Source organism: Capra hircus, chromosome 25 (genome assembly GCF_001704415.2).
Source record: "Capra hircus breed San Clemente chromosome 25, ASM170441v1, whole genome shotgun sequence".
Taxonomy (NCBI): domain Eukaryota; kingdom Metazoa; phylum Chordata; class Mammalia; order Artiodactyla; family Bovidae; genus Capra; species Capra hircus.
Genome location: NC_030832.1, coordinates 18,894,248 through 18,909,160, shown reverse-complemented (window position 1 = coordinate 18,909,160; position 14,913 = coordinate 18,894,248). Strand labels below are relative to the sequence as shown.

Genomic DNA, 14,913 nt, shown 5'->3' with positions numbered 1-14,913 from the left:
CTCCTTTACTCACATTTTCTTTTTTACTTTCTTTAGTCTTCTTGGAGTTATAGTTGTCAATGGTGACTAGCCCCTCCAGCAACATGTAGAAGGCAAGAGCTAGCTAATTTCTGCTTTAGAATTTGAAGGGAGAGTATATGTACATGTATGTATTTGACAGCCAGAGTGGTAATTAAGATAGTCTGAAGGTCCCTTTTATAGCTTATAAAGCCAGAAATTTCATCTAAGAACCATGAGCTTGCACTTCGATTGAGTGTTTTTTTTAAGGCTATGGGATTTTAATGGCACAGATGAAAAAAACAAAAAACACATCATTTGTTCCAATTATACTTGACGTCTTAAAACCGGGTAGATCGCTGATCTTTTTAAAAGAGTCAAGCATTTACAAGTCATGGAAAGAAGTTTTAAAGCCACAGAATTCAAATATCTTACCCTCAAGTGAAATAATAGTGACTTAGAGTTCAGGACTTCTGTGTGTGTGGCTCATAAGGGATCAGCCACCCCGTGGTGCAGTTCTCAGTGTGGAAAGAGAATTTATCACTGGGAAATTTTCTCATTTCCTCTAAAAAGGCAATTTTTACATGGACTAGAATGAGAGCAAAGTATTTTCACTAATTCACTGCCTCTTGCTCCTATCTGCAAAATCCTCCCATAAACAGTTTCCAGTTGAAACCATTGGGTTGAACTTACCCTCTGCTGCAGATTATTTCTAGGGCTTCCAAGTTCCCATGGTAGGCTGCTAGGAGTGTAGGAGTCATGCCATCTTCATCAGAAAGATTCAGATCTCTCTTGGTAGCCTCCTTCAGAAGTTCCAGGTAACTATCACTAGCAGCTTGGTGATAGCGAGTGGACATTTTTCTGCTCTCCGAAGCTTTGCCAAATATCACTGTCTAGGCGGAACAGGATGTCAGTGAAGCAGCCTTCCTACAAAGCTGGTTAATCAGTGACAAGGAACAGTGTCAGCCCAGGGCAAAGCTCACTCCAGCCTCCCTCCATGGAAAGCAGCCAGAACGATTCACAGCACTGAACTTAGACCTTTTCTCTCTAGAATAGCCATGACATTGAAAATTGAGGACTGCTGTGTTCATCTTGAATGTCTTAAAAGAGACATTTTTCTTGTCTCTTAACAAGTGTTGAATATAATATTGGTCATCTAGGCACAGAATGAAGAAAATAATTTCAAAACAACTCAGAACTAGGCTAGCTCATTGGAGCAGTCCATTTTTCTAAAGTGCTGTATTGAGGTATAATTTACACATTATGAAATTCATCCATTTTTAAGTGCAAAATTCAATAATTGTTACTAAATTTAGAGTTATGTAATTGTCACGATGAAACCAAGCAGGCCCCTGTAGGAACTTCCCAGAGACAAACCCTCTCCTTACCACTCCACTAACTCTTGTTTGTAGAAAAGCTGTAGCCTTCTAGGCCCTTTCCTAGTTCTAAAGAGCGAATTTAATCAGAGAAGTGAGAAAAGGTAGAAACAAAGAAAAAGTCAAGCAAAACAAAGTAATAATTGTTTAGCCATAAAACAAAGTCAAGGGCATTTAGTTCCTCCTTAATGCTTATAGATAATATCCTAAACAACATGCTTGAGCTATTTTGTAGACACTAAACTCCTCACTAGGTGGAAAAAGTTAACTGCATGCTGACCATCAACACATAGACTCCAAACCAATTGGAACCAGAAGGTTGATGACTGAGATTTTCAAAATGTCACCCTGTTACTTCACCAATAACCAATCAAGAACTGTGGATGAGCTGGTCACACACCCTGTGACCCTTTTCTTCACACTGTCTTTACAAACCCTTCCCTGAAAGCCACTGGTGAGTTTGGGTCTTTCAAGTAAAAGTTTTTGCTTGACACCCTGTGTGGCTCAGACGGTTAAGTGTCTGCCAACAATGTGGGAGACCTGGGTTCAATCCCTGGGTTGGGAAGATCTCCTGGAGAAGGAAATGGCAACCCACTCTAGTATTCCTGCCTGGAGAATCCCATGGATGGAGGAGCCTGATAGGCTACAGTCCATGGGGTCACAAAGAGTCGGACACGACTGAGTGACTTCACTTTCACTTTCCCTGCAATAAATGCTGCATTTTCCTTCACCACAACCTAGTGTCAGTGGATTGGCTTTGCCACACAGACAGTGAGCAGACCCAACTTCTGTTTCGTAACAACCATAATCCAGTTTTATAGTATATCTGTTAACACCTCAAATATCCCTCATGCTAATTTGTAATCACTCTTCTTTCTCACTCCCAGCCTCAGGAAACCACAAATCTGTTTTCTGTCTCTATAGATTTGCTATTTGTAGGTATTTCATGTAAATGGAATCATATAATATATAGCCTTTTGTAGCTTCACATAAATTTTTGAGGTGCATGCATTTTACAGCGTGTAACATTATTTCTTTCCCTTTTATTTCTGAATAGTATTCTGCTATACTAATACACCAAATATTCTTTATTCTTTCAAAAGTTGATAGACCTTTGAATTGTTTCCACATTTTGTTTTTATGAATACTGCTACAAGTTTTTGTGTGGACATATACTTTCACATATCTAAGGTATAAATCAACAAATGGAATTGCTCAATTATATGGCCATTTATATTTAACTTTTTAAGAAGTTGACAAACTGTTTTCCAAAGTGACTGTATATATTTTCATTTCCATCAGCAATGTATGAAACTGTTCAGTTCAGTCACTCAGTCGTGTCTGACTCTTTGTGACCCCATGGACTGCAGCACATCAGGCTTCCCTGTCCATCACCAACTCCTGGAACTTGCTCAAACTCTTGTGCATGAAGTCAGTGATGCCATTCAATGATCTCATCCTCCATCGTCCCCTTCTCCTCCTGCCTTCAATTTTTCCCAGCATCAGGGTCTTTTCAAATAAGTCAGTTCTTTACATCAGGGGGCCAAAGTATTAGAGCTATAGCTTCAGCATCAGTCCTTCCAATGAATATTCAGGATTGATTTCCTTTAGGATTGACTGGTTTGATCACCTTGCAGTCCAAGAGACTCTCAAGAGTCTTCTCCAACACCACACTTCAAAAGCACCAATTCTTCAGTGCTCAGCTTTCTTTATGGTCCAACTCTCACATCTATACATGACTACTGGAGAAACCATAGCTTTGACTATACAGACATTTGTCAGCAAAGTATGTCTGATTTTTAATATGCTATTGAGGTTGGTCATAGCTTTTCTTCCAAGGAGCAGGTATCTTTTAATTTGATGGCTGCAGTCACCATCTGCAGTGATTTTGGAGCCCAAGAAAATAAAACGTGTCACTGTTTTCATTGTTTCCCCATCTATTTGCCATGAAGTGATGGAACTGGATGCCATGATCTTTGTTTTTTGAATGTTGAGTTTTAAGACAGCTTTTTCACTCTCCTCTTTCACCTTCATCAAGAGGCTTTTTAGTTCCTCTTAACTTTCTTTCATAAGGGTAGTATTATCTGCATTTCTGAGGTTATTGATATTTCTCCCAGCAATCTTGATTCCAGCTTGTGCTTCATCCAGCCTGGCATTTTGCATGATGTACTCTGCATATAAGTTAAATAAGCATGGTGACAATATACAGCCTTGATGTACTCCTTTCCCAATTTGAAACCAGTCTGTTATTCCATGTTTGGTTATAACTATTGCTTCTTGACCTGCATGCAGATTTCTCAGGAGGCAGGTAAGGCGGTCTGGTAATCCCATCTCTTGAAGAATTTCCCACAGTTTGTTGTGATCTACACAGTCAAAGGCTTTGGTTTGGTGTACGAGACTGTTAGGGAAATTGAAATGAAGAAATTCTTGTTCAGTCTTCAGAAGCAGGAGAGCAGGCTTCTGACCTTTCTGCTGACCTGCCTGTACACTACTCAGACTCCATGCCTGCATGCAAGCACAGAAAGCCAGGCAACCCTTTAGATAAGAAAGTAAGTGGCTCTTGGAATTCTTGAGCCCCTGGAAGTCTGGCCAACCACATGGGGTCTAAAGAAACCCTTTGACTCACAAGATAAATGGCACTGTAAAAAGGTTAAAGTAAAACAGGAACTGCATTTTAGTGTGCAAACTGATGATAATATCAGTTTGCAACCTGGGATTATAAGCAGGAGTCCCCGAAAATGCAATTTGAAATCTCACCAGTGGAGTGAATACACTGCCCAAGGTCATTTCCTAACTGGGACTCCACATTGCTGTTTACGAGGGACTTCCCAGTGCTGTTTAATTCCGGATGTTGGTCTGCACAATTTGGTGATGTATGTGCTGTTAATTCTCTCTATTGTTTCTTGCTTTTATTTTAATGACTGTACATTGAAGTTAAGTCAAATAATCTTCTACAAAAATTCAGATTGTTCATTTGTGTGTAATGAGTGGTTTCTTTTGTTAACAAATCCTTTGAATCTAAAATGAAAGTAAAACTTTTGGCAAAACAGAGGCTTTAAGCTTTTTCATATCCTTGCAGCCTTTATTATTTGCCTTTTCATTTAAAGTTATCTTAATGGATGTGAAATGGTACCACTGTTGTTTAAATTTTTTTTTCTTAATAAGTAACAATGTTGATAATGTTTTAAGTGCTTATTAGCTATTTTACATTAAAAAAATTTTTATTAGGTTGTCATTATTATTGAATTATAAGAGTTCTTTATATGTCCTAGATAAAAATCCTTTATCAGATATAGTTTGAACTTAATGAAAATGAAAACAAACATTTCAAAATTTACAGGACATAATTAAAACAGAACTGGGAGAACTTTGCAGTTTTTAATGCTTACGTTATCAATAGAAAAGAAGAAAAATCTCAAATCATTAACTTAAACTTTTGTCTTATGGAAATAAGGAAAAGAACAGAAAAATTAGTGTAAATAAAGACCATAATATAAAACCAAAACATGGTTCAAATATATCTGTAATCAAAGTAGGTATAAAGAGGCCAAATTCACTAATTAGAAGATTCAGCCATGTCTTATTTGTAATAGACACACTTAAAATATAAAATTACAAAAAAAAAAAAAAAGTGAAAGCAAAAAAGGGAAAGTTATATCAAGAAAATACTAACAACAAATTGGTATAGCTATATTTGTATCAGATAAAAAGGTAGTTTAAGCCAAACAATTACCAAGGATAAAGAGATAGTGATGAAAGGAAAAATTTATCAAGAAAATATGATAGTTCTAAACTTGTATGTACTAAATAATATATCCCCCAAATAGAAAAAAAACTAATATTAATAGAATTTAAAGAGAAAGAACAAATCTGCTATCATAGCAAGAGATTTTAACACACTCCCTTAATATTATATATCAATCAGACATAAGATTAGGAAAGGTATAAAAAATTGAATACAATTAAAAAGCTTTATCTAACAAGCCTATATAGAACACTGTATTCAATAGAAAATGCATGTTCTTTAAAAGCACACTGAGAATGCTTGTAACTTTCTGTTATATGAAATAGAACCTAACAGAACCCATGCAGGCCTCAACAAACATCAAATAGTAGGTTTCATGTAGATCATATTCTCTGAAGAAATTGCAATAAAATTAGAACCCATCATCCTTATACAACTGATTAACTGTTACATGTTTTTTGTGATATAACTTTTCCGTCATTGTCATCATCTTGCATGTATTTTTTCTTCTCTTTAATGCACTATAAATATTTCCCATGTTGTTACAAAATATCTAATATGCTTGGATAATAGTTGGTATTGATGTGAAGGAGGTATATATTTGAAGTCTGTCACTGTTTATTCCTCATCTATTTTCATTTAAGTCTTTATTCTGCTGCTGCTAAATCACTTCAGTCATGTTCGACTCTGTTTGACCCCATAGATAGCAGCCCACCAGGCTCCCCTGCCCCAGGGATTCTCCAAGCAAGAACACTGGAGTGGGTTGTCGTTTCCTTCTCCAATGCATGAAAGTGAAAAGTGAAAGTGAAGTCACTCAGTCCGACTCTTAGCGACCCCGTAGACTGCAGCCTACCAGGCTCCTCCATCCATGGGATTTTCCAAGCAAGAGTATTGGAGTGGGGTCCTTATTCTAAGATAAATTAAAACCCACTCTGAAAAAGCAAAAGCTTTCATCTGCAAATCCTTACAATAGTTTGCTTTAAAGGTCAATATTTGTTTTTCTTTTTTTTTTTTTTTTTGGTTTCTATGAGAATAGTGGAAGCTGTAGAAGCAAAACCTGGAAAGCAACATTATTTATTTGTTTTTTTTTTTTTAAAGGAATCTTTTTTTTTTTTTTACAAGTGGTTGACCAGTTTTCCCAGCACCACTTGTTAAAGAGATTTTCTTTACTCCATTGTATATTCTTGCCTCCTTTGTCAAAGATAAGGTGTCCATATGTGTGTGGATTTATCTCTGGGCTTTCTATTTTGTTCCATTGATCTATATGTCTGTCTTTGTGCCAGTACCATACTGTCTTGATGACTGTGGCTTTGTAGTAGAGCCTGAAGTCAGGCAAGTTGATTCCTCCAGTTCCATTCTTCTTTCTCAAGATTACTTTGGCTATTCGAGGTTTTTTTGTATTTCCATACAAATCTTGAAATTATTTGTTCTAGTTCTGTGAAAAATGTGGCTGGTAGCTTGACAGGGATTGCATTGAATTTGTAAATTGCTTTGGGTAGTATACTCATTTTCACTATATTGATTCTTGCGATCCATGAACATGGTATATTTCTCCATCTATTAGTGTCCTCTTTGATTTCTTTCATCAGTGTTTTATAGTTTTCTATATATAGGTCTTTAGTTTCTTTAGGTAGATATATTCCTAAGTATTTTATTCTTTTCGTTGCAATGGTGAATGGAATTGTTTCCTTAATTTCTTTTTCTACTTTCTCATTATTCATGTATAGGAATGCAAGGGATTTCTGTGTGTTGATTTTATATCCTGCAACTTTACTATATTCATTGATTAGCTCTAGTAATTTTCTGGTGGAGTCTTTAGGGTTTTCCATGTAGAGGATCATGTCATCTGCAAACAGTGAGAGTTTTACTTCTTCTTTTCCAATCTGGATTCCTTTTATTTCTTTTTCTGCTCTGATTGCTGTGGCCAAAACTTCCAGAACTATGTTGAATAGTAGCGGTGAAAGTGGACACCCTTGTCTTGTTCCTGACTTTAGGGGAAATGCTTTCAATTTTTCACCATTGAGGATAATGTTTGCTGTGGGTTTGTCATATATAGCTTTTATTATGTTGAATGAAACTAGATCACTTTCTAACACCGTACACAAAAATAAACTCAAAATGGATTAAAGATCTAAATGTAAGATCAGAAACTATAAAACTCCTAGAGGAGAACATAGGCAAAACACTCTCAGACATAAATCACAGCAGGATCCTCTATGATCCACCTCCCAGAATTCTGGAAATAAAAGAAAAAAGAAACAAATGGGATCTAATTAAAATTAAAAGCTTCTGCACAACAAAGGAAAATATAAGTAAGGTGAAAAGACAGCCTTCTGAATGGGAGAAAATAATAGCAAATGAAGCAACTGACAAACAACTCATCTCAAAAATATACAAGCAACTTATGCAGCTCAATTCCAGAAAAATAAACGACCCAATCAAAAAATGGGCCAAAGAACTAAATAGACATTTCTCCAAAGAAGACATGCGGATGGCTAACAAACACATGAAAAGATGCTCAACATCACTCATTATTAGAGAAATGCAAATCAAAACCACAATGAGGTACCACTTCACACCAGTCAGAATGTCTGTGATCCAAAAATCTGCAAGCAATAAATGCTGGAGAGGGTGTGGAGAAAAGGGAACCCTCCTACACTGTTGGTGGGAATGCAAACTAGTACAGCCACTATGGAGAACAGTGTGGAGATTCCTTAAAAAATTGCAAATAGAACTACCTTATGACCCAGCAATCCCACTGCTGGGCATACACACTGAGGAAACCAGAATTGAAAGAGACACATGTACCCCAATGTTCATCGCAGCACTGTTTATAATAGCCAGGACATGGAAACAACCTAGATGTCCATCAGCAGATGAATGGATAAGAAAGCTGTGGTACATATACACAATGGAGTATTACTCAGCCGTAAAAAAGAATTCATTTGAATCAGTTCTGATGAGATGGATGAAACTGGAGCCAATTATACAGAGTGAAGTAAGCCAGAAAGAAAAACACCAATACAGTATACTAACACATATATATGGAATTTAGGAAGATGGCGATGACGACCCTGTATGCAAGACAGGAAAAAAGACACAGCTATGTATAACGGACTTTTGGACTCAGAGGGAGAGGGAGAGGGTGGGATGATTTGGGAGAATGGGAATTCTAACATGTATACTGTCATGTAAGAATTGAATCGCCAGTCCATGTCTGACGTAGGGTGCAGCTTGCTTGGGGCTGGTGCATGCGGATGACCCAGAGAGATGTTGTGGGGAGGGAGGTGGGAGGGGGTTCATGTTTGGGAACGCATGTAAGAATTAAAGATTTTAAAATTTAAAAAAAAATAAAAATAAAAATAAAAATAAAGCCACCATTATCAAAAACAAACAAACAAAAAAAAAAGGAATCTTTTTTTATCCTAGAAAAAGTTAAATATCCAAACATGACTGTGGACTCTTTCAGAACAAGGTAACATTGTTTCTCTATCATTTCTGCCTGAGCCACTAAAATTTAGACACAGTTGCATTCATTAATGTACTCTAAAATAGAAAATCATATGTAACCTGAGAAAGGGCTTCTCAAAGATAAACAGATTAATAGAATACTCTGTTCTTCTATACAGTATTGTGTTCTATTCTATTCTACAGTGATAGAATGCTAAGTGCCAATCATAGAAGGGGTCTGCTGACAGATAAAGATCATGATGGTGATAATAATGATAAGGATGATGAGAAGAGGAGAAGAATAAGAATTAGGGTAGAAGCAAAGGAAAAGGAAGCCAGAGCAATTATAAAGGAGAGGAATAAGGACTGCAAGTAGAAGACAAAGAGGAGAAAGAAGAGTTTCTCAACTCCAGTAGTACTTATGACTTGGACTTAAACTCTTCCTATGAAATGGTAAAAAAACTGAGATACACACACACACACACACACACACTCATATATATATTTGTTGTTGTTGTTTAGTTGCTCAGTCATGTCCAACTCTTTGCAGCTCCATGAATTATAGCCTGCCAGGCCCTTTTCCTGTGGGATTTCTCAGGCAAGAATACTGGTGTGGGTTGCCATTTCCTTCTCCAGGGCATCTTCCTGACCCAGGGATATAACTTGGTTTTCATGCATTAGCAAGCATATTCTTTACCACCACCTATATATATAGGCTTCCCTTAGCACCCTTTGGCACTTCCCTAAGAAAACTTCCTAGAGAAGATTGGATGGGAAGGGAGAGGGAAAGCAGAAATAAATCTTTCTGAACTTGAAACTCCTCTTTACCTCATTTCTTAAAGAGGAGGTTGAGAAAGAGAGTTGAACTTGGAGCTAGATAGAGTCCATATGGTCTAATGCAAGTTATTCCATCCATTTGAGTCTCTATTTCTTTGTGGATAAAGTTGGAGGAGATTGTTCATGATCCTATCATCAATTCCTTACGAGCGGTTGGATAATTGTGTGGTAATTGTGACTTCTGACTATATTTTTCTTATGGAAATAAGTGTTTGAGTCTGTTCCAACAGTATGCTGCTATTCTTTAGGAAAGTCAGAGAAGACCTGCCATACATACAGAGATTTTGAAGATTAGACTTAAGGTGGTGATGACCATTCCTTGTATTGTTCTTCTAACTAGCTAGTTAAGGCTCTCATCAACCTTCCTGTTGCAACAAACCCTGCTACCCACATCTCCCTTTACTCCTGCAGTATTAGTATAACTTTAGTGAAACGTCCTGCAAGTGACTTCTGTGTCACTGGTTGCTGCTTAGGTTCAGAGGAGTAGGCTCTATTTCCTTCTTTGTTTTTCTAAAACTCCAGAAACTTAACCTGTTACCAGGATCCCCAAGAATGTAATTCTGAGAGCCCTTCTGCCTAGATACCACTTCTTTTTGCCAAAGACTCATAGGAAAACAGGGTTAATGAGCTTCCAGAGACAGTATTTGCAGAGATCCTCTCACCAGTGGGTCTCCTTTTCCCCACAGAGCAATGCCATTTTCAACTCTTCATTGTTGTGTTTATAATTTTGTGACCTCTCTTGTTTAATAGCAGCTACCTGATAGCTGCTTCCCTGGTGGCTCAGAGGTTAAAGCATCTGCCTCCAATGTGGGAGACCTGGGTTCGATCCCTGGGTCGGGAAGATCCCCTGGAGAAGGAAATGGTAACCCACTCCAGTATTCTTGCCTGGAGAATCCCATGGACAGAGAAGCCTGGTAGGCTACAGTCCACAGGGTCGCAAAGAGTCAGACACGACTAAGCGACTTCACCCTCACCTTCACCTGATAGCTGAGTGGTCTGAACAGGAGTCCCATGTACCATGAAGGCAATCCTGGTCAAGTAGCCTTTGGATGGAGGATTTATTCAGGACTCTGATCTATCTATATAAGAGAGTTGTATATGATCCTTTGCTCAGGGAGAGGAAAAGAAAAGAAAAAGACTAGTGCTAGGTAATACTTCCAGTCCACCGCAAGAAAAGTGCCACCATGCCAGCAAAGTGGAAAACAATCTTCTCCTTTGTTCTGAAAAACCATTCACTGCTCTTTGGGAAAGAAATTCAACAGCTTGTGCAACCCATGTTTTTATTAATGAGATTGCCCCCTGAACCGCAAGGGATCTGGCTTTCAAAAGCACGCATTGTTTGCTCTTCAAAGCTATTCACATCTAATTACAGAGGAAATTCCCTTGTCTGGTAGGGAGGGACAATTTTTATGTAGTAAGGAAAATGAAAAGATCCAAGCAGAAAATTTACTTTTAACAAGATTACTTCACCTAATGAGTATCTGATTATAAATTCTATTGAAAATAAAAGCAATAATAGAAAGTAAATGAAAATAAAGGGGATTACAAAAGCCCTGTTTTTAGCCAGAAAACAGATGAATCAGGCAAGGGCAGAACCAGGCATTGTTAACACACAACTATATGTGTTGAATGGGTTTATGATAAATATATCTGTTGCTGTAGAGACATTTTCATATGGATTATTAAGAAATGTCACTTACATGTGTATTTTTTCTCTTCATCACAGTACTAAAACTGTTGAACCTATTTGATGTGGACTTTTTCTATTAAAAAGAGATTTCAACAACCCTGCTTTTCATTTAAACTCATAGGTAACTCAAAGTACAAAGAAACTTTCTTTCCCACACTGAAGACCATTGGTGGTGTTTTCCTTTGAAACACTGTTAAACACAAACATGAAGCAATCAAAAGAACCATTGTCTTCCCTTTTGCTTTTTCTTCTTCAAATGAAAGCATTTATGAAAATATTTAGGTGGATAAATGGAGTATTGAAATTATAATGTCCCTGAAGTATTGATGGGATTTAATTTATTCACATAAGTTTCAAGACATTCAAAGTCCTTTTTTTTTTTTTTTTTTTGCCAGAAAAACAGACAGAGCTGTTATTGTACCATCTGGTCTGCATGAGGCATATCTTGGCATCCCTTAACTGCACATTTTATAAATGCTAAACTCCAGATGGCAATACATTGTAACAGTGGAGAGCTTTATAAAGGTTTCCAAAAAACAAATTCTTCAAAATGTGAATATTAGATACTCTAAGCAGGGGCTATGAATTTAAATTTCATACTTGGATTAACTAACTTTGTTAGCTGGACAAATTTCCTTTTATCTAATGCCTTTTCCCTTTCCTAATTAATTGTGGTTTTAAGAATTGAAAAGCTCAATAAACATAAATCATATGATGTGATTCCTCACCCAAAGTTTAAATTCTATAAAAGCTTCAGAAACAGTGATCACTGGGAAACCTACATTAGCTGCCATTTTGTTTCAAGATAGCAGGATTATGACATAGGGGAGGTGTGTTATAGCAGTCTTAAAGCAAATTATCAAATAGCATTAAAACCATTTCTCAAAGCTGATAGTTAGACTGGGAAGACAGGAAAATGTGAATGTTGAGCATTGTACTGAAAAAAAAGCCAAAGTACAGTAATGGTTAAGAATATAGATTCTTAAGTCATAAAGGAAACTCTTCATTTTCTTAAATTTTTTTCTCTGTCATCTGCATTTTTCTTTTCAAAAATAAGAACAACAATTGGGATCTGGAGTTTTCATCATCCTGTACCCAAGTGGCTCAGTGATAAAGAATGTCTGCCAAGCAGGAGAGGTAGGTTTGATCCCTGGGTCAAGAAGATTCCCTGAGAAGAAAATGGCAACCCACTCCAATATTCTTGCCTTGGAAATTCCATGAACAGAGGAGCATTGTGGGCTACAGTCCATGGGATTGCAAAAGAGTTGTACACAACTTACCAACTAAACAACAACATACCTTACAACACAGTAAAAAGAACATATATCTTATAGTCACACAGAGTTTTATTTCAATCTGAGAGTTTATAGTGGTTCTCTAAGGCTGCCACCTGATGTGAACAGTCAATTCACTGGAAAAGACCCTGATGCTGGGAAAGATTGAAGGCAAAAGGAGAAGAGGGTGGCAGAGAATAAGATGGTTGGTTAGTATTACCAACTCAAAGGATATAAGTTTGAGCAAACTCCAGGAGATAGGGAGAGACAGGGAGGTCTGGTGTGCTGCAGTCCATGGGGTCACAAAGAGTCAGATACAACTTAGCAACAACAACAACAAAGGCTGCTATAAATAGTATCTCAAACTGGGTGGCTTAAATATCAGAATATTTTTTCTTAGAGTTCTGGAAGATAGAAATCTGAGATCAAAGTGAGGGCAGAATTGGTTTCTTCTGAGGGCAATGAGGAAAAGATTTGTCCCAGGCCTCTGTCCTTGACTTATAAAAGGTCATCTTTCCCATGTCTTCACCTTGTCTTCCCTCTGTATATGTCTATGCCCAAATTCCTTCTTCTCATAAGGACACAAATCATATTGTATTAGGGCCTACCCTAAAGACCTCATTTTCAATTAATCATCTCTGTAAAGACCCTAGTTCCAAATACAATCACATTCTGATGTACCTAGGCTTTTTTGGAGGGGGGCAGGGGAGCTTCAACTTTAATTCTTGTCATTTTCATTTGTATGAAATATCTTTTTCCATCCCCTTACTTTCAATCTATTTGTGTCCTTGGCCTAAAGTGGGTCTTTTCTGGGAAGCATATTGTAGCCTTGTTTTTTTAATCCAATCTGCTACTCTGGGTCTTTTGATTGGAGCATTTAGTCTGTTGGCTTTTAAGGTATTGATAGATATGTATTAATTTCCACTTTAAATGTTGTTTTCCTGTTGATTTTGTATTTCTTCTTTATCCCTTTGCTTTTCTGTTTTCCCTTTTGTGGTTTGATAATTTTCTTTTGTATTATATTATGCTTATGTTCTTTTTCTTTTGGTTTTCGTCAATCTGTTGTATGTTTTTGATTTCCAGTTACCCTGTTATTCAAGTATATTAACCTTCCGTGCTTTCTGCTCCTGGATATCTGTTGAATTTGAGAAGTTATCAGCCATCATTTCTTCAAATAACTTTTCAATTTCCTTTTTACTTTCTTTTCCTTCTGGGATCCCTATTGTGTGTAGATTGGCACACTTTACATTCTCCGATAGGTCTTTTATTCTGCTTTCATTTTTTTCATTTGGTTTTTCAGTCTGTTGTTCCGACTGGGTGATTTCCATTATTCTATCTTTCATATCATTTATTCACTCTTCTGCATTATTCATTCTGCTATCATTGCTTTAGCTTAGCTTTAACCTTGGTGAACAAGTTCCCTAATTTTTCCTTTTACACTTTCTAGTTTCTTTTTATAGTGATCAGCATTTCTAATTCCTTCAGTATTTTCATTATCTCTTATTTTGAACTCATGTCTATTAGCCTGAACAGATCTATTACATCATCTGTTTTTTCAGGAAAATCCTCCTGATCTTTTCATCGGGAGTGGCTCCTCTGCTTCTTTTAGTTATGTCTCTTGTTCCATGAGTTTAGGAGAAACAATTATATACTGTGGTCTTGGAGGGGCTTTTTTCTAGGGAGCGTCCCTGTGTCGTTTGTACGGATTTATTTTTTGGTGTGAAAGTTATTTTTAGTGTGTCTGCCTCCTGCCTCTTTCCTCAGCATTTGCTGGCCATTACCCCTTGATAGGAGGTGTGACTGGTGTTTTGGTGACCAGAGCCTGCACTAGACATTGAGCAGGGGCTCCTCTTTGCTATGTGGCTGTCATGACCCTGTCATGGGCCAGGCATGTTCCCTAGTTGTCGGAGTAGAAGCCTTTGGATGCATTTCTGAGCTGCGTTTCTGAGCTGCAGTGTGAGGTAGGTGGAATTGCAGTGCTCCCACTTGAAGAGGAGCTGCTGAGTATTCCTCTGCCAGAGCTGTTAACCAGTGACAGTGCTCTGTTGTGTTATCTGTCACACATTTTGCAGGCTTACAAAGTGCACCTCGGTTGGCACTGCCCTTGGCCCCATCTCATCTTTGGAAATGCTGGCAATGAACCCTGGTATCTACCAGTGTTCTAGAGGGGTTCTGTGGGAATTGTTCAGTTTGTAGATGTATTTTTGATGTTTTTGTGGAGGAGATGATATCCAAATACTTCTAGTCCACCAACTTGATGTAAATGGATTAAATGCTTCAACTAAGAGATATAAATTGGCTGAATGGATACCAAAACAAAATCCATGTACATATTGTCTATAGGAGAACCACCTCAGACCTAAGGACACATACAGGCTGAAAGTGAGTATATGGAAAAAGATATTCCATGCAAATAAAAATCAAAAGAAAGCTGGAGTAGCAATACTCTTATCAGGCAAATCAGACTTTAAAATAAAGACTGTTACAAGAGATAAGAGTTTCCCAGGTAGCACTAGTGGTAAAGAACCTGCGTGCCAATGTAGG

At 37.4% G+C, this 14,913-nt stretch overlaps 1 protein-coding gene across 2 annotated transcripts in view; it reads right to left on the bottom strand.

The window, feature by feature from the left end:
- The window catches only part of ANKS4B (ankyrin repeat and sterile alpha motif domain containing 4B), a 51,930-nt gene that overhangs the window by 11,455 nt on the left and 25,562 nt on the right, over positions 1–14,913 (bottom strand). For both annotated transcript variants that reach the window (XM_005697587.3, XM_005697588.3), the window contains one exon: positions 691–932. In XM_005697587.3, coding sequence (XP_005697644.2) covers positions 691–854 — 164 coding nt within the window. In that variant the 5' untranslated portion in view covers positions 855–932. The remainder of the gene's footprint in view (positions 1–690; positions 933–14,913) is intronic.